Raw genomic sequence first — 24515 nt, 5'->3', positions numbered from 1 at the left:
AATGGAAGGATCTCTGAAAACCACAGCATGCCTGGACACCTGGACTAAGGGAACTCCGGCCCGTAGAAACACAGGGTCCGACCAAGGACTGAAGGTTTGGCGACAGTGCGGGGTAATGTTGACCCGGAACGTGCCGCTCTGCCACGCCCATCTCGGGACTCGATCGTGAAGCCAGAACTGAAGCGGTCTCATATGAAGCAGGCCGAGCGGCGTTACTGCGGCTGCCATATGCCCCAGGAGCCTCTGAAACTGTTTCAGTGGGACCGCAGACTTGCCTTGAAAAGACTTGAGGCAGTTGAGCACTGACTGGACGCACTCCTCGGTGAGGCGTGCAGTCTGACCGACCGAGTCCAACTCCATACCGAGATAAGAGATCCTCTGCGTGGGGCAGAGTTTGCTCTTGTCCCAGTTGACCTGAAGTGCCAATCGGCTGAGGTGTTGGAGCACAAAGTCCCTGTGTTCGCACAACAGATCTCGCGAGTGAGCTATTACATGCCAGTCATCGAGATAGTTGGGAACGCGAACGGCATGTTCTCTCATAGGAACAATGGCCGCCTCCACGACTTTCGTGAAGACACGGGGCGACAGGGCCAAGCCGAGGCTTGAAGCCAGGCTTCAAGAGACCGTACCAACGAGCCCACGCGAATCACCGGCGTACCCGCGGAGGGTCAGCGAGCTAGAAGGCAGGGACCGGACTCCGGAAGCATTACTGCGGCCAAGAGAGTGGTCTGGGTGTGCGGGGCAACACCTACCTGCTTCCACCGGGGGGCAGCAGGCAACAGGGAAGGCTCGGAGGCGTTCAGCTGCTGGCTGTCCCAAGGCGAAGGAAGGAGGGGAAACGGGGAGGTATCCCGATTTCCACACCTCCTTGGCCAGCGGGAGACGAGAGTGACGAAGCCATAGCGGGTCACTGGCGTCTGAGCGCTGGGGTGAGGGGAATGAGAGCGGCGAGGCAACTTGGCGGCGCACACTGTCATTCTGACCCTCTTGGACGGGGGAGACTGGGAGCGGCGAGGCACTTGGCCGACCTCGGCTGCCAGACTCGACCGTGAGTGACCCAGAGGAAGTAGAAACTGCTATTTTATTGAAACTTTGGGTACCAGAACAGAAAGAAAAAGGGAAAAAAAGATTCTCCACCCGGCCCTCCGGAGGAAGGAGAGGAACAGAGGTTCCCTCCCGACGAGCAGCCACTGCGTCCTCTGGGTCGCTCGTCTCAGGGTCGCTTCCCTCTCCTCTTCCCGGGAGGTTTAGACGACTCCCGAGCGGGCTGGGCAGCTCTCTTGCGGCCGGCACCCTGCTGCTTAGGGGGCTGCTGCCTAGGCTGGGCAGGGGCGGAGGCCGGCGGCAGGAGGGCGCCCTCGGCGACGAGCAGCCAGAGGCGCAGGCGACGGGGACGGGGCAGCAGCAGGCCGTCTCCGAGGCATGATGTTCTTGATAACCTCCGACTGCTTCTGGGCGGCGGAGAACTGTTGGGCGTAGCTCTCCACCGCGTCGCCGAAGAGGCCACCCTGGGATATGGGGGAGTACAGGAACCTGGACTTGTCCAACTCGCGCATATCGGCCAGGGTGAGCCAGAGGTGTCGCTCCTGGACCACCAGCGTGGACATCGCCCGACCCAGGGAGCGTGCGGTGACTCTCGTCGCCCAGTGGGCGAGGTCCATCGCCATACGCAGCTCTTGGAGCACCCCTGGGTCGGTACCACCCTCCTGCATGTCAGAGAGCGCTTTGGCCTGGTGGATCTGGAGAAGCGCCATGGCATGCAGGGCAGAAGCAGCTTCTCCGCACGCGCTGTAGGCCTTTCCAGTCAGACTGGAAGAGAACCTACAGGCGCGGGAGGGGAGCGTGGGGTTACCCCGCCAGGGCTGCCTCCGTGTGCATGAGGCCCAAGCACGAGAGACAGCGATCGTGACCATCAACCGATGGCAGATATCTACCGCATCCAGAAACACACGGATGAAACCTCATCCTGAAAAGGACGCGATCTTCACCCGTGTTACTCTTTTAGAGAATGCTCTCTTATTGTGCTGAAGCACGCAGGGATCAACGCGGCAACACAGCGGGGAAACTGCAAGGCCGCTGTGTGCACTCAACCGAATACCAGCAGTGAAAACAGCTCTTTTGTAAGATGTAGATAGCGTGTAACCACAACCGGCAGCTGGAGCTCGCGAAGATCACTGAAGCGCCGTCACACCAACACAGAGAGATCCAGAAAAAGAGCAGAGTTGTTGAGCACAAAGAAAACACTTTCTTGAACTCATTCACTCAGAGGAGACAACCGGTCGGCTCCGAAGCCAAAAGCAAATGTGTATGCGCTTGCTTCCGCTTTATACACGCACTGGTAGGTGGCGCGCGGAATGCAAATCTTGCATGCCAATGTTTATTGGCTCGTTTTAGTTCACTCGAAGGCAGTTGGTCTCCCTAGCATGATCCCAATTCGTTGGAAACTCCTCCGACGAGACGTAGGATTTCCCACGAAAGGGAACTCACAGTTATCAACGACTTGCCGTGCTTTAAGGCCATGATATACTTCAAGCGAAACTTTGTTTTACCACGAGTGAAAAAAGGAAAAAATAACTTTTGCAAATCCCAAACGTCCAACTCTGCAGTGCAAGTCATCCCACACTATTTGTGCACCATGCATTATACCTCAAATATCAAAACTGGATTTACAATTTTCAACCAGACGAATGATACAGTACATGAAAACAGTAAAGGAGGGACCCGAGCCACATCAAAGAGACTTACGGTACTTTTAGACTACAACAATATGCTTAAAACAGAAGTTCCCTATCAGGGAACTCGAGCTGCGTGACAATGCTTTGGGAACGCCCCTGCGTGAGTGCGTCATGAAGCACGTATGACATCAGTCCAATGGCGAGAATGAAAACGCTCCGCTCCCGCCGAGCCCTCTTCGAGGAGAGTGGTTCGGTGCGCGCTCCCCGCAGTTCGGGTCCCGCTGCTGCCGAGGCACAGCGGAGGCTGCTATCATGGGGATCGCAAATGGATCTATCAGCGGGGATTGAGACGGGCTCTGCCTTATCTCAGCCTTTACCTGGTAGATCCAGTGCCTCAGATCCGGGTGTGGAAGCACGCACTGCGGTTTCTTCCCCCCAGGCTGAGGCACCATCACTTCAATTATCCAGTTTTGAGGATCTGAATGTTGAAAGTATTGATACAGCAGAGACTGGGGACTCGTCACTTCAGTCTCCTGCTAGTGAGGAGCTTATGTAGGTGCTCACTCGTGCTGTAGAAAAATTAAGCATCGAATGGCTAGCTGATAGACAGGAATCTCATTCAAAAAGTAAACTAGATGAAAGATTTCTGCCGTCTCGTGCTGCACCTCCACGCCGGTGTCTTCCATTCTTTCCTGACCTCCACACCGAGGTGTCGAGGTCATGGAAAAGACCAGTGTCATCCAGAATATTTAGCCAGCAAACATCTGTTTATTCAAATATTTCTGGGGCTAAGAATTATGGTTATGGGGCGATGCCTAAGGCTGAAGAAACGCTAGCGAGCCATCTATTTCCAGATACGGCATCGTCATACCCCTTGAGCCGCACGGATCCCTGGTGATCCCGAATTTTACATTCAAAAAAATTGTGCATTGTTTTTGAGCTGCTTTATCTCTCTATTAGTAATTGCTAGAGCAATTCTGAGTTTTTCACAGTAAACTGTCAAGTGTTAGCTTTTAAATGATACCTTGGTTTTGTGTATAGTCAGAAGGACTCCTTAGCAACAACCATTTTATTATGGGTATGTCATTTTGCACTCGATTGCCAAAAAGGGGGGCGACTGGTAAGGGGTTAAGACACCGGCATTGCCCACAAAGCCATTAAGAAATACCTCGGCTTTGGTGGGCAAAGCTTACTCGACGGCAGGTCAAGCGGCAGCATGCTTACATACTATGTCGATATTACAAGCATATCAAGCAGACCTTTTAAAAGATATGAGTGAGGGGGATGAAATTAGTGCTGACGTAATTCGAGAATTACGTCAGGCAGTAGATCTTTCTCTCCGTGCAACCAAGGAGACGGCCAAATCAGTGGGCCGTTCTATGGCAGCCATGGTGTCAACGGAGAGACACTTATGGTTGAATTTATCCAACATGAAGGAAAAGGAAAAATCTTTTCTCCTCGACCCCCTGCTTTCAACTGCTGGCCTCTTGGGTGACTCAGTGAATTCGGTCATCGAGAGGTTTCAGGAAGAGAAAAAGCAGGCGGCGGCGCTCCATAAATTTCTCCCCCTCCGTGTTCATGTCTCCGGGGCTGCTGGGCGGGAGCAGCCCCGGTCGTTGAGTAGCTCCTCACACCGGGCGCAACAGAAAAGGATTGTCGCGTCTCGTGCTCCTCCCCAGCAAGACTGGGCCGAGGCGCGGCGCTCTCAGACTAGGTCTTCCAGGGGCAAGGCCGATCTGAGGACGGTTATTGTCGCCAGGAAGGCTCCGCCGAAGAAGAAGCCTTGACGCCAGAAACGTCAGGGTACTGAGGGTGGTCCCCACCAAGAGAGAAAGGTGTTCGCTGCAGTACACAGCGCCCGTTCTCTCTCGGTGCCCTCAGGAGCCCGTTCTGCCAACCCCGCCTGCGTGCCGGGGCGTAGACGGTCCCAGCGAGCGCTTTCCCGAGGGACGCTCGCCCGCTCTGAGGAGCGGTTTAGAGTGGTCAGACCAGTTGTTCCCTGCCGGTGCGCCGTGACAGGGTACTGTGTGCAACTCAAAACATTCCAGAGGCCAGTCTCGAGAGACTGGTACCCTTAGTAGAATTTTTGGCAGAGTGGAAAAGCCTTCCAAATGTATCTCATTGGGTCCTGCAGACTATCGAGAAGGGGTACGCGATTCAGTTCAGATCACGCCCGCCTCGCTTCAGAGGGGTTCTGCCCACAGTGGTGGTCCCCGAGCAGGCTCTGGTTATGGAACAGGAGGTGAAAACTCTCCTGCTGAAGGAGGCTATAGAACGAGTTTTTCCTCCCAGCAGAGAGTTGGGTTATTACAGCCGATATTTCATCGTTCCAAAGACGGATGGGGTGTTGCGTCCAATTTTAGATCTGCGCATGTTAAATCGCTCAGTAGGGAAGCTCAAATTCAAAATGCTTCCTCTCAAGCAGATCGTGTCACAGATCAGGTCCGAGGACTGGTTTGTCACGATAGATCTAAAGGACGCGTACTTCCACATTTCCATTCTTCCACAACACAGGAAGTTCCTGAGGTTCGCTTTCGGGGGCGAAGCGTACCAGTATCGGGTTCTTCCGTTCGGCCTAGCACTGTCTTCCCGAACTTTCACGAAATGTATGGATGCAGCTCTGGCTCCGCTGCGACTCCTGGGCATCCGCATTTTAAACTATATCGACGATTGGTTGATTCTGGCTCAATCTGAGCATCAGGCGATTCGGCATCGAGATGTCGTTCTCGCCCATATCAAAAAGTTGGGGTTGAGGCTCAACGCCAAGAAGAGTGTGCTTTCTCCAGTACAGAGGACCACTTTTCTGGGCGTGGTTTGGGATTCGACGACGATGCAGGCACGTCTGTCTCCTGCTCGTATAGCTTCGATTCTCTTAGCCGTCAAACAGGCAAAGCTAGGCCAGTCAATCACTGTAAAATAATATCAGAGGATTCTGGGTCTGATGGCAGCAGCGTCCAACGTTAAACCTTGCGGCCTGCTGTACATGAGACCACTGCAGTGGTGGCTAGGACCAAGGGGTTCTCCCCGAGGGGAAACCCGCTCCGCAAGTTCAGGGTCACGCGATGGTGTCTCCGTGCTCTGGCTATGTGGAAAGAACCTTGGTTCCTGTCCCTAGGTCCTGTGTTGGGGGCTCCGTGTCGTTGTGTAACACTAACGACGGACGCCTCTCTCACAGGCTGGGGGGCGATCATGAGTGGTCGCTTGGCCCAGGGTCTGTGGCAGGACCATCATCTTCATTGGCACATAAATTGTCTAGAAATGATGGCGGTGTTTCAGGCTCTGAAACACTTCCTCCCAGACCTGAGAGGTCACCATGTTCTTGTCCGGTCAGACAACACATCGGTGGTCTCTTATATAAACCATCAGGGGGGTCTGCGTTTGCGCCCGTTATACAAGCTGGCTCGCCAGATCCTTCTATGGTAGGCCGTGCCGAGGTAGACCTATTTGCATCCAGGGAAACATCACACTGCCAACTGTGGTTTTCCCTAAGTCCTCCAGCCCCTCTGGGGTTGGACGCGATGGTACAGGTGTGGCCGAGGTCACGCCTGTACACATTTCCCCCGATTGCTCTGCTCCCAGGAGTTCTGAAGAGGGTTCACCGGGACGGGGTCAGTCTACTGTTGGTAGCCCCGTACTGGCCGGCCCGAGTTTGGTTTGCGGACCTAATTTCTCTCCTCGACGGCTCTCCTCTGGAGATTCCGATGAGGAGGGACCTTCTCTCTCAGGCGAGCGGGTCGATACTTCACCCCCGCCCAGATCTATGGAGGTTGTGGTCTTGGCCTCTGAGGGGGCCCAGCTCATAGAATCTGGTCGCTCGACTGGAGTGGACCATCCTCCACTCCAGAGCTCCGGCCTCTAGGAAATGATATGCCTTGAGGTGGAAAATGTTCACCTCTTGGTGTGGAGAACACCAGCTGGACCCAGTTAACTGCCCGGTGGGTGCAGTGCTGGAATTTCCTTCAGGAGCGTTTCTCCACAGGGTTATCCAACTCCACACTGAAGGTGTATGTGGCGGCCTTATCTGCTTACCACGTCCCTTTGAGTGGTGCTTCTCTCGGGAGACACCCACTTGTAACCCGTTTCCTTCGTGGCATTCTGAGGCTGAGGCCAGCTGTTCGCACGAGGGTGCCGACCTGGGACCTGGCGGTTGTTCTAGAAGGTCTCTCTCTAGCACCGTTCGAGCCCATTGAAGAAGTTTTGGAGAAATTCCTCACTCTTAAAACTATCTTTCTTCTGGCTATATCTTCATTAAAAAGAATAGGAGATATCCAAGCTCTGTCGGTCTCTCCCTCATGCTTGGAATTTGCACCAGGCATGGTGAAGGCTTTCCTCCTCCCTAGCCCGGGATACGTTCCCAAGGTACCAACCAATGTGGTCAGGCCTATTGTACTGCAGGCTTTCTGTCCTCCTCCATTTCTGACGTCGGACCAAGAGAAACTAAATCTGCTTTGCCCTGTTAGGGCCCTAGATGCGTACGTCCACAGAGCTGCCCTGTGGAGAAAGAGTGAACAGCTATTCATTTGCTTTGGACCCCCTAAGAAGGGCTGTCCAGTATCTAAGCAGAGGTTGAGCAAGTGGGTGGTCGAGGCCATCTCACTTGCCTATGAGTCTGCCGGTCAGCTTTCTCCTTTGGCTGTCCGGGCTCATTCAACCAGGAGTATGGCTGACTCTAAGGCTATCCTGTCAGGAGTATCAATCCAGGATGTTTGTGATGCAGCAGGCTGGTCCTCACCGCACACATTCGTGAAGTTTTATCATCTCGACTTCAGCTCCACTCCAGGGGTGCAGGTGCTTTCGTCCGAATGTGCGCTCTGACTTCACACGACGGACACTTGCTCGTATGGCGACGTTGGTATTAGCGTTCCCAAAGCGTTGTCACGCAGCTCGAGTTCCCTGATAGGGAACGTCTCTGGTTACGTATGTAACCCTAGTTACCTGAAGGGAACGAGACGCTGCGTGTCTATGCCATACTCCCAGCATGCCCGTGAGCACTTGCTTCAGTCTTATCAGAAGCTGACGCGCTTGTGTTTTGGGGTGCTTATATAGTTTCCTGGTCGATGACGTCAGCCGCCTATGACGTTCCGTCTCGCCATTGGACTGATTTCATACGTGCTTCATGACGCACTCACGCAGGGGCGTTCCCAAAGCGTTGTCAAGCAGGGTCTTGTTCCCTTCAGGGCACTTGGGTTACAATAGTAACTAGAGACATTTTTCATGTGAGTTTTCCGCGTACAGACGACACCAATTTCAAAACGATCCCCATTCACACGGATCCGCGAAAACGACTAAAAACGCTGTATTCTGCATGTAATACGCATGTGCATGACATCGTCTTCAGAGATTTGCGGTTTTGTTGTTTACACTGAGACTGTTTTAAAAAATTTCCACTTTGAAACCCATTTTCAAAATGTTGTGTGTAAATCAACACATAAAAGTAAAAAGTAAAAAAAGAATGTGTGTAGTATGAATGTAATCTAGACGTACATATGCCATATTGTTATGTGACCTACAGCGTCAGTTGCGTCACTTCATAAATCCTCTCCCGTGGCCTCATTGGATAGTAAAATGTCCATTGAATACACACAACAGTATCTCACCAGAAGTAGAAGGTCATCTGGGTACTTCTTGCCTACTCTAATGAGTACTGTGAATTCGGAAATCTTTTGTCAGATACTGTTTTTCACCTACTAAATAGTGGGGAAGTATGTCCAGCCTAAGCCTAAAAATGGATTTAAACGTATCCCAGATACCAACATAGTGTCGGCCCACATCTCGTACGTTGTGTATCCAAGTGTACCAGATGTGGGCCGCATCTGGGCCGACACTATGTTGCTGTCTAGGATGCTTAGTTTATGTTATCGTTATTTTCTGTCTTAGTTACCTTGGTCTCCAATGCTAGTTTGTTTCAATAGTAATTATTATCCTCACCTGTGTATTGTTAAGGTTCCTTGAGTTCCTTGTTTACCTTTGAATTTAATGTAATTTCCTCATTTTCTGGTTGAGTGTTATTATTACACTTGTCTGTAAAGCTGTTTCATTTGCCTTCTTCTCTGTATCCGTTCTAGTTATATTCCTTGTTATTTTTGTTAATAACAGTAAAGCTGCACATTATATCCTCCTCTCCTCTTCCTTAACTGCCCCGCCGTGACACAAGCATCCTCTACTTTTGCTCATGCACATTTTCTTATAAATATATAACGATCTAATTGGTCACTCTCTTGCCTCTGAACATGTGGGCTTGGTCAGTTTGGCATGTATGTTTAATGGGTGTCTTACTGAGGCTGTGGTTATTTTTTCTGAATTATTTGGCACTGCCTTGGCAACCCTCATTAACACCCTTTCCTTCCTGAGAAACTGCTTTCTTCATCACATAATAACACCCCACTGGGAATACACACTGTCTCAGGAGTTTTTATTGTTACCTGGTAACAGAAGGTCCAGACCGGCATGCTGATGTTGATCTCTGTGTCCATCTCTCTCATCTCAAATCATTCGTAGTGCCCAGAAGGATTGAGGCCCATGAAGGATGGCTCGGGTTGCTATGACTACTCGCTGGGAACAGACTGTACGGACGGGTTCAATGGAGGCTGTGAGCAGTTGTGTCTTCAGCAACTGGTTCCTCTTCCCGATGACCCGACATCCAGCAATGTGCTCATGTTCTGTGGGTGAGTGCATGCATTTTAATTCAAGCACATAAATAGATATATAAAAAGCACAAATTCAGTTCAATTCAAATTTATTTGTATAGCGCTTTTTACAATAGACATTGTTTCAAAGCAGCTTTACAGAAAATGTCCACATTACAATTTAGAGTGATCTGTTATAAGAGGAAACTGTCTAAGTTATGGATTTGCAGAAAAGTACATACACAAATCAGAGTTAGCTAAAAATGTATTATTTTAAACAATGTAATAATTTAAAACTGTCCGTCCATCCAGAGAATGGATTAATTAATACTTTTAATCACTAAAGAGGCATTGAATTGATCAAAAGTGACAGTAAAGACATTATCATATATTCAGTTTACTACACAGTTTTATTGGCTGAATTCCCTTTCAATGCTGTCACTGTGTGTGTGTGTGTTTGTGTGTGTGGCGTGCGTGCCTGTGTGTGTGTGTGTGTGTGTGTGTGTGTGTGTGTGTGTGTGTGCGCGTGCGTGCCTGTGTGTGTGTGTGTGTGTGTGTCTGCACGTGCGTGCCTGTGTGTGTGTGTGTGTGTGTGTGTATCTCTCAGGTGTGTGCAGGAATACAAGCTCGCTGCTGACGGCCGCTCCTGTCTTCTTCTGGCCGATCACTGTGAAGGACCCAAGTGTGTGAGACAAGACTCACGCTTCAACGACACACTCTTCAGTGAGATGCTCCGTGGGTACAATAATAAAAGCCAACAGGTGATCCTGGGACAAGTCTTTCAGATGACCTTCAGGTGAGTTTTTGTCTTTGTGGTGAACGTTTTTGGTCCAGTTCTCACTAAAGCACATATTAATGCCTTATTCTGCATGTACTTTTACTTTCATAATCAGTTATTGTACATATATATGTCTGGGATCGTCAAAAAAACATAATTTACCACTTTGTTTACAATACAATAATCTCCAACCCGCATTCACGCAACAACGTCTGCTCTCGCGTCAACACAACACACATGCGTCGTGGAGCTCTAGTGAATGCGCATTGGAGATTTATTTTATATAATGAAGTGGTAAATTATGTTTTTTTTGCGCAAACAAATCACTCACGTCGCTTAATAAAATATAGGTTAAACCATTGGACTCGCATGGATTTCTTTAATGAAGTCTTTACTACCTTTCTAGTCCTTGAAAGTGGTAGTTGCGCAGCTGTCAATGGAGGGACAGAAATCGCTCATATTTCATCAAAAAAAATCTTCTGAAGATGAACGAAAGTCTTACGGGTTTGGAACGACATCAGTGTGAGTAATTAATGACATCATTTTCATTTTTGGGTGAACTATCCCTTGAAACACTACATTTAAATGTCATGTAGTCAGCTTTCTAGTTGTCATCCATTCATCACCACAAAGGTGATTACTTAATTTCCTTAAGGCAGTGAATTTACCTTTAATTCTCTCTATTTTAACGTTGTTAGAGCATGCACCGTTTCAAATAAAATTTTATATTGTACCCTAACATCTGATTTGATTGTCAGTCGCAATGTTTCATGGGATGCTTTGTCCATTCCCTCATAAGAGCGGTTGGTTTGGTGCGCTTTACTGAAGAGTTTTTTTAATCAGAGTAAATGAATGAAAATACAGCAGTGTTTGCACTCTATAGCAGTATTCTGTGATAATTTCAAGACACATCAGTTATGTTTTGAAGTACTTTTTTGGTCTAAAGTTATTTTGTTAAGCAAACACATTTCTCAAAGAGCCTCACGTTTAATTTATAGCCTGCACAACTGCTTTCATGTGCATTTCCAGCTGTCACTCTCACTCACATTAGATGTGTGATGCGGCCCAGCAGTTCTTCTGATGAACATAAAACACTCCATCTTTATTAACTTTATTATGGTGTGTGTCAGCGCAAATCCCAGCACTCTACACCACCACTGTCAAACCCCCGGAAAACCATTCCGCTGCCTGAAAATAAAGACAGATGCTATGTGTGGAAAGACACCATGGCTGTTATACACAACTTATCTCACCCACTGGCCGTATACTAACAATTAAAATATTGTACTATTATGTAAAGGCTCTTATAATTGTCACAGTGGTTGCAGCAAGGATCAGTTTGAGCAGGATCTAGTTGCAGCTGTAAAACCTTAAAAAACTATAACTCAAATTAACACTCGGGAGAGAGATCAAGATGCACGAAAATAACAACCACTTAAAACAGACATAAGAAAGCACAAAGAACTAAACTGAGCGGAGTATAAAGAGAATAGAGTGAGTTAACAAGGGGCAGGTGACACAATAGCCTGCTAGTGTAACAAACAACTAGGAAACTAGGGACCGTTTACAGCACACCATTTTCAGTTTTGGCTGTTCATTTACACGACAACGGCATTTTGGGGGCCTGAAAACGCAAACTTTTGAAAACAAAACTGTTATCGTTGTTCAAGTTTGTAATACATTGTTATCATGTAAACATACCAAAGTCACACACTATGTCATCTAAGGAAGACAGGAAATAAACACAGGAACTTGGAACAAACAAAACCAAACCAAACAAAGACCATAAACCTGACAATAATGGCATGACTCTGTAGAATGCCATTTTTTAAATTTTATTTTATTCATAGTTATGGACGCTTGTTTTTCGCTACTTTTTATCTCACAGTTTTTTTTTTCACGCAATTATTTTAATCTTGCAATTCTGACTTTTTTTCTCAGAATTGTGCATATACACTTGCAATTGCGAGTTATAATGTCAGAATTGTGAGTTGACTTTTTTTTCTCTGAATTGCGAGTTTATATCTCACATTTCGAGAAAAAATTGCAATTGCAAGTAAAAAGTCTATATTTTATCCTTTTGACAAACTGATTGATTCATGGAACATGACATGAACAAACCAAAACATGACAGAGACAAGACCAAAATCGTGACAACATCCTACTGCTGCTGTACAAGATGAATTACCCGTAGCAGATCTATACAGGTGGAGCTGGGGAAGGTGGAGGGTTTCTGAAAGCACTGCACTGCTACAGAAAATGCTGACGAAGTATTTGAAGGTTGAGCAGCGAGCTCATTGGCTACTGATACAGCAGGAACCAATCAGCTCTGCCCTATAGAGATGATGTGATTGCAAGCAGATTGAGTTAAGGACCGATCAGCCTGCGCCATCTATACTTTCATGACAGAACTTTGTATTAACGACATGACCATGTTCGGGAAACAATCGTGACTTGCTAGTTAGTTTGTACAACGATGCATCGTACTACTGTGCTTAAGCAGCGAGTTATGTCGTTATCAGGAAACGCACGCCTGATTGTGATTTCTAGTTCTAGTTCCCATACAGAAATGTAATATATGTCAATATATGTAAATTACATATATAATGTCAGTGCCCATGTATGTCTGCTGCCTATTTGAGAATATACTGTATGCAAAATTTATATATATAAAACACATAGACATAAATAAAACATATTTCAAAATATAGCAAAAATGGCCGTTTTCATGTAAGTGCCATATATTTTCCCGTATATGCACATAAATGTTAAATATATGTAAGACGCATATATATGTATATATGCATATATATACACCATAATCATATGCCACAGCTTTAAAAATGCATCAGTATCATATGCATGTATGTTTACATACATTTATTAAATATGTGGGAAACAAATATGTATGTCACATATTTATACTTATTGTTGTCTATATATGCGAGAAACCAATACTATACTGTAATATATGCAGATATATGGTATCATATATGGATGAACTCAAATATTTTCTTCACATGTTTGGGCACATAAATGTTCATATATGTTGCAGGCATATATTGTGTTCTCAGATAAGTCAAATATATGTATAGATATATGACATGCTATTTAAAATATAAGTACATACAGTATATGGCCATATATTGCATTTTTGTATGGGTTGTTTCATGTATCCACAATTAGCTTTATTAGTAGCCTGTAAGGGGTATACAGTTAAAGACCCAGAACCAGATATGAAGAATGAAGACCCAGAGTCAGAATTATAAAAAATTAAAGAAAAGTTTTACTGAAGATAGTTTGCAGTTTCATCAGCAGAAGTCAGCTTCAATACTCGCACAGGAGTTCATCGGCCGCCCCCCTTACAGTTACAAAGATCACAGCAGTTATACGATTTCCAAGGTCTAAGCTATGTCATTGCTTACAGGATGAATGATTCTCATTGGCTATGAAATAGATAAACACAGTAATTTTCCACACATATACAGATAGACTGAAGCATATCTCCATCGATTATGCAGCTGAAGTTAGGCACGTCATGACCTTCCAGGTCGCAGATTTGGGTCGCTGGGCGCCAGCATGTCCAGAACAACAACTCAGTCAATCTCCAATAATGCCAGTGGTTCCTTAACCTGTAACCAAGAAGACTAACACACACACCGACACACAGCTTTTCCAAGGTTGGATTTGGCCAGGCTCTAACTATAAACAGGAGAGTCCTCTCAAAACATCAAGATAATGTGTTCTTTCTCTCAAGGATAGCTAAACTTTAGTCTAACTGGAAAGAAAGGCTTTAACAAAGAAATGGCCCCTTAAACTATTGGCTTCAATGACCCCTACATGTTTTAACACATTGAAGACCTTTCTCAAACACAAAACAAGTCCCTATTTCATTTCTGGAAGCTGGGTTAAATAAGCAAGCACTGCATTCAGATATCAAATACAGACATTAAAGAATACATGAAAAGAACATTTCAGTAATCACACTGGTAACTTATATAAATAAAGTACAATCTCCAGAGAAGTCATTCAACTCATTTGATATTTAGAAGGAAAAATATTGATTAATACCTTAATTATAATCAATCATTACATATACATTGAAGCAGCAGTGGATTCCAATCCACCCCCTTCAAGCCTGTTTAAACCTATTTGAAACATTAAAAAAAGGAATAATTGGGGTTTAAGTGTCATTTTGATAAAGCTAAATGAGCTGAAAATGAGTTTAGTAAATTAAGTGTCCATTGTGACGTTACTGAAACCAGAACCCTGCGTCGTGTAATCATTTCCTATGTATGTGCTTTTATGCTCTGAGTAGTTTGGTAAAGCTCAAAGAAAGGGGGAAATAGTGCACTTATTTTCAGCAAGAACACAATCTTCTCCACAGGCGGAAGGACAGCCGTGGATTAAATATTTTCAGAAAGGCTCTGCCGTGATTTGCCGTGGTCTTCCTTTATTTTCTGTAGTGTTTTGAAGGCAACAAAAGGATGTTTGAGCTGAGCGTGGTTTATTGCTCTTTTTAATCTCCTGCCCCTGTTTAAAAGGACAAACTAAATGAGGGCACAGCATAGCTCACTTTGCCACGTGCATCATAGCACAGTTTTAAACACTAACAACAAATCTGCAAGAAAACGTTGTGCTTGTGTTGTGCCTGTCATATTTAGCTTTCTCTCACTGGGTTTCATATGGCAGTATTCTCAGTAAACCTTATTTGGATTTGGATTTATTTTGAAAAATGCTGTACATATATATTAGATTTTGTTATCTTTAGATTTAGAATTAGAAGTTAATACTGTCCATAAAGGATTTAGTACATAATTGCCACCTTTGTAATCAGTAATTGTAATTTACTTAACACATTCTTAAACATTGAACATAGAATCACAATTTGGGAGACCTTGGCATCAAAAAGTTTGAAATCCCCTGAATTAAAAATATCATGCACATGTTGTTTTTCACACCAACTTTTGGAGAAAAAAATTGAAAATATGATATTCATACTGTATTCCAAGTGTGAAGAGCATTTACACTGTTGAGTATTAGCTTTGTGTGAGGAAAAGACTAAATTGAAGCCATTATTTGTTGATAATGTTCCCCTCTGATGTACAGTAGAAATGTCAAGGTCATGGTCTTGATTCCCAGGAAAACTTGGATAAAAGTTCCCCATGTCTTTATAACTTAAGCTTGGGGAACTTAAAAGTTAAGTTAAAACATAAAGTTTTTATAACTTAATGGGGTTAAGTTATAAAAACATTATTATTGATTAACATTTTTCTCTGTTTGCGGTTGTAGTATACCCGTCTGCCTCTAGCCTTTGTTTGACCCTCATCACACTGTTTTTCTCGAGGGGTTCGCATCCTCCACATCACTTCAGCAGATGCTTTGATATGTAGATGCATCTCTTTACCAACTACAAATCCAGTGTCAGGAGACTTGACTCAGATCTGATGCGGCCCGAAGGGCTACAGATGCTTTCAATCACATTTTACTCGTGATGATAATGCTCATTAAACATTATGCCTCATGTTAGTGATATTTATGTAGCTTCGGCCGTATGCATCCATGGAAACAGTTTGTGGAAATTAGTCATTAGCGGTAGAGTGCCAGTAATGATATAACAAACAACATTCAGGCAAATTCTATTTATGCAGAATGGAATATCATTACTAATGATGTTTGCTTTTGGCAAATTAGGGAAAGTGTTGTTTCCTAGGTAACATTTTCCATAACTTTCATTAATAATAATTTACAAATAATTTGTAATGTTTTGAACTGTAAGCCGTTTTATAAATTCAAATATGAATACATTTGAAAATATATTAAAGTTTCATGATATTTCTGAATTTGGATCTAGATATATTACCTAGAACTTATAATATAATGAGCTCAGTGAATGTTATTATGAAGTTGTATCACTCCATATTAAAAAACTGTGTGCGATATGTACTACATTATAAGTCACATCATGAACCTGTAGCGTTGCAATGCGGCAAGTTTAAATATGCGCTTGCACAAATTATATTTGAGCGCTATGTTCGAGGGGAAGATAATCAGTGAATTAAGTCTGTTCCTCACACCGAACTATTGTAAGTTTTGGATTATAGCACATCCCTTATGAAAAAAAAGTGCACTTAAATGTACTGAATGTGCATTTGCATTATACTTTAAATCTTAAAAGGATATAAAAAATAGAGATACATTTTAAATAATTATGTTTTAATCTTTTGTTGTACTTAAAAGAAATACACTTGAAAAGTTGACTAACATACTAAAGCACATTTAAGGTACTTGATTGCAATTTTACTGTGTGTTATATATAAATATGTATTTACGTGGGTTAAAACACTCTAAAGTTCAGCTAATTGCATTTAATGGAAATTGAAACGTCCCGGGTTACGTATGTAACCCTAGTTCCCCGAAGGGACGGACGCTGCGTGTAATCGCAGTGGGAACGCCCTCCAGCGTAACGCGTCTGAAGCATGAATGAAATCAGTCAATGGAGAGATGGAGCGTCATAGCGAGTGACGTCATCGACCAGGAAGCTACAAATATCCCCTGAGCACACAATACGCCAGCTTAAAGTTACTGAAGCAAGCGACCCAAGGGGATGCCGGGAGTATGGCAGGACACGCAGCGTCCGTCCCTTCGGGGAACTAGGGTTACATACGTAACCCGGGACGTTCCCCTTCAGGGACTACCGCTGCGTGTAATCGCAGTGGGAACGCAATACCCACATCCCCATACGACCAAATCCCCGTCGTGTGTCATTAGGAGACACAAACCGACGAGAGAACCTGAGCCCCGAGAGTGGAGCTAGGATCAAGGGAATAAAATCTAACGAAAGTGTGCGGTGAGGACCAGCCTGCCGCATCACAAACATCCTGAAGAGAAGCTCCTGAAAGAAGAGCTGTAGAGGCAGCCATACTCCTGGTGGAATGAGCCCTTACAGCCAAGGTGAAGGCTGATGGGCCGAACCGTAAGCAAGCAAGATGGCCTCGACCACCCACTTGCTCATCCTTTGCTTAGATGCCGGACACCCTTTCTTAGGTGACCCAAAACAGACAAACAGTTGTTCCGATCTCCTCCACAGGGCAGCCATGTTGACATAAGCATCTAAAGACCTAACGGGGCACAGCAAATTAAGTCACTTCTGGTCTGACGTCAGAAAAGGCGGAGGACAGAAAGCCTGCATAACTATAGGTCTAACGGGGGAAAAGCGTACAAACGTGACCTCGGCCACAGATGTACCATCGCGTCCAACCCCAGTGGGGCTGGCAGGCTGAGAGAGAACCACAGTGGACAGTGTGATGTCTCCCGGGAAGCAAATAGGTCTACCTCGGCACGACCAAAATGTTCCTATAGGAGCTCCACCACCTCGGGGTGAAGACTCCATTCCCCGGGCCTCGGCCCCTGCCTCGACAGGATGTCTGCCCCCTGATTTAAATACCCCGGGAGATAAATAGCTCTCAGAGAAAGAAATTTCCCCTGGGACCATAGAAGGATCTGACGTGCCAGTTTGTAAAGTGGGCGAGAACGCAGACCCCCCTGATGGTTGATATAAGAGACCACCGATGTGTTGTCTGACCGGAAAAGAACATGGTGGCCCCTTAGGTCTGGGAGGAAATGTTTCAGAACCTGAAACACCGCCAAGATCTCTAGACAATTTATGTGCCATAGACGGTGACGGTCCTCCCAAAGACCCTGAGCTGGGCGCCCAATCATGATCGCCCCCCACCCCGTGAGAGAGGCATCTGTCGTTAGCATGACGCGATGACAAGGAGCTCCCAACACAAGGCCTTGGGACAGAAACCGAGGATCTTTCCACATAACCAGGGCGCGATGACACCGTCGCGAACTCATGATCATGCAAAGCGGATTTCCCCTCGGGGAGAATCCCCTGGTTCTGAGCCACCACTGTAACGGTCTCATGTGCAGGAGGCCAAAAGGTATCACGTTTGGATGCAGCTGCCATGAGACCTAACAGTCTCTGGAACTGTTTTACAGTGGATGACTGGCCTAGCTTGACCTGATCTACTGCGGCGAGAATCGAAGCAACACGAGCAGGTGACAACTGTGCCTGCATCGTCGTCGAATCCCACACTACACCGAGAAAACTGGTTCTCTGTAATGGAGAAAGAACACTCTTCTTGGCGTTGCGCCTCAACCCCAACCTCTTGATGTGAGCAAGAACGACATCTCGATGCCGGACCGCCTGTTGTTCTAATTGAGCTAGAATTAACCAATCGTCTATATAGTTCAGAATACGGATGCCCTGCAGCCTCAGCGGGGCTATAGCCGCATCCATATACTTCGTGAACGCGCGGGGTGACAGTGCTAGGCCGAACGGAAGAACCTGTTATTGGTAAGCTTCGCCCCCGAAAGCGAACCTCAGGAACTTCCTGTGTTGAGGTAGGATAGATATGTGGAAGTAAGCGTCCTTTAGATCTATCGTGACGAACCAGTCCTCGGATCTGATTTGACACGATCTGCTTGAGAGTGAGCATCTTGAATTTGAGCTTCCCTACAGCGCGATTTAAGAGACGCAGATCTAGAAAGGGACGCAGCCCTTCATCTTTTTTCGGAAAGATGAAGAACTGGCTGTAGTATCCTAACTCCCTGCTGGGTGGAGGAACCCGCTCTATAGCTCCTTTCGCTATGGGAAACAGCCTCTCGAGGCTGGCCTCTGGATGAACATCCCGAGTGACAGACACAGCGCCCTGTAACGTACTGGCAGGGAAGAGCTGGTCTGGGCACTCCACAACCCTCCTCAGAGGGGGGCGAGCGTCCCTCGGGAAATCGCTCGCCGAGTCTCTCTACGCCCTGTAAGGCAGGGTTAGTAGAGCAGACAGCTGAGGGCATCGGGAAAGACAGGGCACCGTGTTTTTGTGCAGTGAACTCAAGTCTTCCACGATGGGGACCACCCTCAGAGTCCTGACGTTCAGCACGTCAGGATTTTTTCGACGCGGCCTTCTTGGCGATAATGACTGTCCTCAGATCAGCCCTACCCCGAGAAGGTCGCGCCGGAGAGCGCCCCGCCTCGTCCCTCCAGTTTCTCTGCGGGGGGGCACGAGACGCGACACTCCGTTTCTGCTGCGCTCTTTTTGAACTACACGGCGGCTGGGACTGCCCTCGCTCAGCAGCCCCAGTGACACGCACTTTAAGGGGCATAAATTTCTGAAAAGCAGCCGCCTGTTTCTTCTCTTCCTGGAACCTCTCCGTGACAGAGTGAAGAGCCTCACCGAAGAGGCCCGCAGGCGAAACTGGAGCATTAAAAGGAGAGTCTTATTTTTCTCCTTCATAGAGGTCTGACTCAACCACAAGTGTCTCTCTGTGGCCACCATGCCATAGACCGGCCGATAGATTTAGCGGTCTCCTTGGTGGCCCGGAGAGTGAGATCAGCAGTCTGCCTGAGCTCATAAATCATATCCACAGAAATTTCACCCCCCTCACAAGCATCTTTAAGCAGGACAGCCTGATAAGCCTGCATAATGGCCATAGTGCGCCGAGTAAGCCTTCCCCACTAACACTTGTGGCTTAGAAGGCAGAGCCGGTGCTTTAAGTGAAGATGACAAAGCAGGAGAGAGATAGCTGGAGAGCGTCTCCTCTGCCTTCGGCATGGTCACGTACCCTGAAGCTTTTGCACCAAAAATGTTTCCATAAGCATTAGACTGGTTAGTATAAATTCTATTTGAAACAGGTCTAACCCAGGTCTTTGAAACCTCAGAGTGAAGATCTGGGAAGAATGGTAAGCACCGGCGAGAAGGCTGAGGACGTGCAGACAGAAGTCTATCATCTAATTTGCTTTCATTTCTGGACTCCTGCCTATCAGTTGGACACTTTTTTTTTTTTTTTTGATTTTTTTTTTTTTTTACAGCCCGAGATAACACATCTATCAGCCCCTCTTCAGCAGTATGCTGGAGTGACGAGTCAGTTTCTTCTGATGCAAAACTTTCGACATCGAGCTCCTCAGAACTGGATTATCTAAATTCGACATCATGTGCGGCAGAAGTAACCGCCGCAGCGCGTGCTTCCAGAGCCGGGTGAGAGGCAGTAGATCTCGCTGGAGATAGCTGAGATAGGGCGGAGCCCGTCTCAACGTCGCCAGTGAGATCCATCTGCGAGCCCCAAGACAAGCGCCGCCGCTCTGCCTCAACAGAAGCGGGAACCGAGCCTCGGGGAGCTCGCAGGAAACCACTATCCTCGAAGAGCGATCGCCGCGAGCGCAGAGTTCTCAAGGGAAAAGCTCGCAATGCTCACAATCGACCCCCTCGAGAGCCGACTGGGCATGCAGCAATCCCAAACAAGCAACACACAGCTGATGTGTATCCCCACCCGTGATGTATCGTGTACAGGGGGAAACACACTCTCTATATTGCTCGCTCGTCACTTTGACACTCATATTGGTTTTTTTATATATATATATATAGTGAGAAACTCCTGTCTAAACAGACAAACACAATCGCTAGATTTCAGACACACACAGAGCTTGCTGAAGTAACAAAAAGCTGGCGTATTGTGTGCTCAGGGGATATTTGTAGCTTCCTGGTCGATGACGTCACTCGCTATGACGCTCCATCTCTCCATTGACTGATTTCATTCATGCTTCAGACGCGTTACGCTGGAGGGCGTTCCCACTGCGATTACACGCAGCGGTAGTCCCTGAAGGGGAACTATAATAATACATGTTCATGTAAGGTCCCCATTAAATCAAAGTTGAAGTTTTTTGGCTTTTAGTATGAATATGTTAGTCTTACTGTTATCTAGCTAGTGTGCTTCAAAACATTGAAAAATTCACATTTAGAAGATATAAGTGTTCAAAACTTACAGTCTCTCACTTCCGCCAAAATGGATCAGTGATTTTGATGACATCACTCTGCACTTCAGCTTCTCATCAGTTTTTCTGTCCAATCAAATGCTCTCTAGAATCTGACTCTCCGCCCCCTACATTATAAATAGACGCTGCAGCCGCGGCTGAAATCGATCACTTGTTCACACATTTACTATTTTCTACATGCTGGTAGCACATAGTGCACTATATATGGGATAGATAAAGTGTAAGTCTGGTTTGATATTAGTTTCAAACAAACCGCCACAGCTCCGGTCCAGAGACACAACAGCACAGATCGAGTCAGCGCAGTCCAGAAAACACATCGGACCTATTTGAATTCAACACGAATGTTGAATTTTAAAGTGATATGGAGGAGATTAGGAGGAGAAACAGTTAGAGATTATTAAACTGCGTCTTTACTGAGCTCAACGGCTCTGGCCGAGCTGTGATATAAACTAAACGTCATTGGCTGTTTGTAAAAAGGGGAGGAGCTGTTCGGAATGTCCCGCTCTGTCTTCCTGTTTCAGTGGGGTTGGTGTGACAATGACAGGATTTTTTATTTTTGGGTGAACTGCTCCTTGATGGTGGTGTAGAAACAGAAAATCTCTTCGTCTGAGACTGGCCTTCATGGATAGATGCTCTTTCAGCTGACAGCTACAGCATGCCTTTCCCAGCATGCCTTTCTCCTCAGGCTCCTCAGAGATCTGCATCAGGACGGCCTCAGCCACTAATAGATATTGACATGCCAATCTGAGAAAAGAGGCTCAGAGACTCCTTCTGACCTCAACGTTTCCTTTAAAAGGCATTCAGTGTGGGACAGGAAAGATGAAGACCATCCATCAGAGATGACATACTGGCTGATTTTTTATCTCTCTGATAGAGACTGAGAGGGATGGCAATGATATCGAGAAGAAAGGCTGCATCTGAATACACATACTTCCCAACTATATAGTAGACAAAAAGAAAATAGTAGACATTAAAATAGTAGACAAAAAAAAGAATAGCATGTGCTTTGCATTTCACCCAATTTGCAGTATCTGATTTGCAACTTTATGTACACAATTAAAAAGATTAGTTTAGTTTAAGATGATTCATAACAACTGAATACAAAGTCAGACATCAGTGCAAAAATAGCTCAGAAACTGTAAGCCTTAATAAACGCTCAAGATACACAACATTTTTTGATTGTTTTTGATTGATGTGCAAATACCTGGTATAATTGGGTAAACATTTGGACATTCTGCCCAAAATTGTCATACCGCCTAATGGTGAAGTTTTGACATGTGTCAAGTCACCTTTATTTATACAGCGCTTTATACAAGATTGTTTCAAAGCAGCTTCACAGTGATGACAGGAAAATGATGCATTTCAGCTGTTGTTCAGCTAAAGTCAGTTCAGTGTTGATTCAGTTCCATTGTAAAGATCATCAATTATTAAATTAGTTCATTTCATCTATTAAGCAGTTCTGCTAAAAAAAAATGTCACAGTCCAGCTCACATACAGCAGCGTCATACAGTCAGATCAATAATTGGGTTGAATAATAAGTGCTCATGCTCAGTCGGGAGGCCAATAAACAAACACGTGATTATGATTTGGGTGCATCACAAGTCAGAATACAAGAGTCACAACATTGAATTCAAAGGGAATTAAAAGCCATAGGTTACAATTTAACCAACAAGAAACTGGAAATCGTCTCGGTTACGTATGTAACCCTCGTTCCCTGAGTAGGGAACGGAGACGTTACGTCGGATGACGACGAATGGGGTTTCGCTTAGAACACCTATCGACTTTGAGTATTACAAAATGAGCCAATGGCAAAGAAATGCCATGGGTCTGCGGAATTTGCATAGCGTAACTCCGCCCCACCTCGTGGGTATAAAAGGAGGAAGCCGGCAACATGCAGATATGTTTCTTCGCTGAGGAGCCAAGACTGAGCTCAGGCGATCCCCGCGGTACAGCGGAAAGTGGCAGGCAGACGTAACGTCTCCGTTCTCTACTCAGGGAACGAGGGTTACATACGTAACCGAGACGTTCCCTTTCGTTGTCACTCCGAGTTACGTCGGATGACGACGAATGGGGTTACCAGTCTAATCACGCCACCTTCTCGGCTGTCTTCCAGTGCCCTGCGTAAATCTCAGATCCTTGTCGTGAGACTGGCACGGACGAAGGACTCCTATTTAGCACAGGAATACCAAGATACACTGGGGAGCATAGCCCATAGCTTAGAGGAAATATGCAATTATTGCCAACCCAGAGGGGGGGGGACTTAGAGAATACACATATGACCCGGAGGGATGCATATGGAGAACACTGGGGTGTCCAGCCGCAGGTGGAATATTTCAACCCCAGGGGTGGCAAGGTGGCTTGCCAAGGGAAAGACACATGCTCAGCGAGGCTTACAGTGGAAATACACATGTGGGGGTCGCTCAGAGGAGGGACCATGCACACGGGAGGCACCTAGCCGACGCGCAGGCAATAGACACTGGCGCCGACGTCAGGAGTGCTGGAGGAACTCAGGGCTTTCGGAGAAGCTCACGTGAGGAGAAATCGCACATATCTAGTCCGTGGAGTGGAATGGCGAGCAAGCGAAGACACCTGAGCGGGTCCAGTACTAGCTGGTTGAAGCGAGTACATGAGAGGACAATGGCTCCACTCGGAGATTGTAGAATCTGGCGAATGTGTTAGGTGTCGCCCAGCCTGCAGCTCTGCAGATGTCTGTTAGCGAGGCGCCATGCGCTAGAGCCCAAGAGGACGCCACACTCCGGGTGGAGTAGGCAGTCACACCAAGGGGGCACGGTCGACCTTGCTGCTGGTATGCCAAAGCAATGGCGTCCACTATCCAGTGAGACAACCTTTGCTTGGAGAGAGCCTTTCCCTTCAGCTTCCCACCATAACAGACAAAGAGCTGGTCTGAGGTCCTGAAACACTGCGTTCTGTCTACATAGGCGCGGAGAGCACGTACTGGACATAGCAGTGCCAAGGCTGGGTCTGCCTCCTCCAGGGGCAGCGCTTGCAGGTTCACCACCTGGTCCCGGAAGTGAGTGGTAGGAACCTTGGGCACATATCCAGGCCGGGGTCTCAGGATCACGTGAGAGTAAGCCGGCCCGAATTCCAGGCACGCTTCGTCAACGGAGAATGCGTGCAGGTCCCTTACCCTCTTGATGGAGGCCAGTGCAACCAGGAGCGCTGTCTTCATAGACAGGAATTTAAGCTCGACTGACTGCAGGGGCTCAAATGGAGCACTCTTCAGGGCAGTTAGAACCACTGAGAGGTCCCAAAAGGGAACGAGAGGAGGGCGAGGCGGATTTAGTCTCCTCGCTCCTCTCAGGAACCTGATGACCAGGTCATGCTTCCTCACCGACTTACCTTCGATGAGGTCATGGTGTGCGGCAATGGCGGCAACATAGACCTTCAGGGTGGAGGGAGACAGCCTTCGCTCCAACCCCTGTTAAAGGAAGGAAAGCACAACGCTGATCGAGCATCTCCGGGAGTCTTCTCGGTGAGAAGAGCACCAGCTGACGAAGAGGTTCCACTTCAACGCATAGACGTGTCTCGTGGACGACACCCTAGCGGAAGTGATGGTAGCCACCACCGCTGGTGGTAGGGTA

The 24515-nt window shown here is 46.6% G+C and overlaps 1 protein-coding gene across 2 annotated transcripts in view; it reads left to right on the top strand.

The window, feature by feature from the left end:
• astn2 (astrotactin 2) overlaps window positions 1–24515 on the top strand; it is a 433109-nt gene that overhangs the window by 288929 nt on the left and 119665 nt on the right. For both annotated transcript variants that reach the window (XM_077206841.1, XM_077206840.1), the window contains 2 exons: window positions 9174–9340; window positions 9909–10097. In XM_077206841.1, the coding sequence (XP_077062956.1) occupies window positions 9174–9340; window positions 9909–10097 (356 nt within the window). The remainder of the gene's footprint in view (window positions 1–9173; window positions 9341–9908; window positions 10098–24515) is intronic.

This window comes from Siphateles boraxobius, unplaced genomic scaffold, assembly GCF_051911475.1.
Source record: "Siphateles boraxobius isolate OS27281-9 unplaced genomic scaffold, OSU_SipBor_1 56, whole genome shotgun sequence".
NCBI lineage: Eukaryota > Metazoa > Chordata > Actinopteri > Cypriniformes > Leuciscidae > Siphateles > Siphateles boraxobius.
The sequence above is the reverse complement of the archived record's forward strand: the minus strand, read 5'-3'. Positions and strand labels throughout refer to the sequence as shown.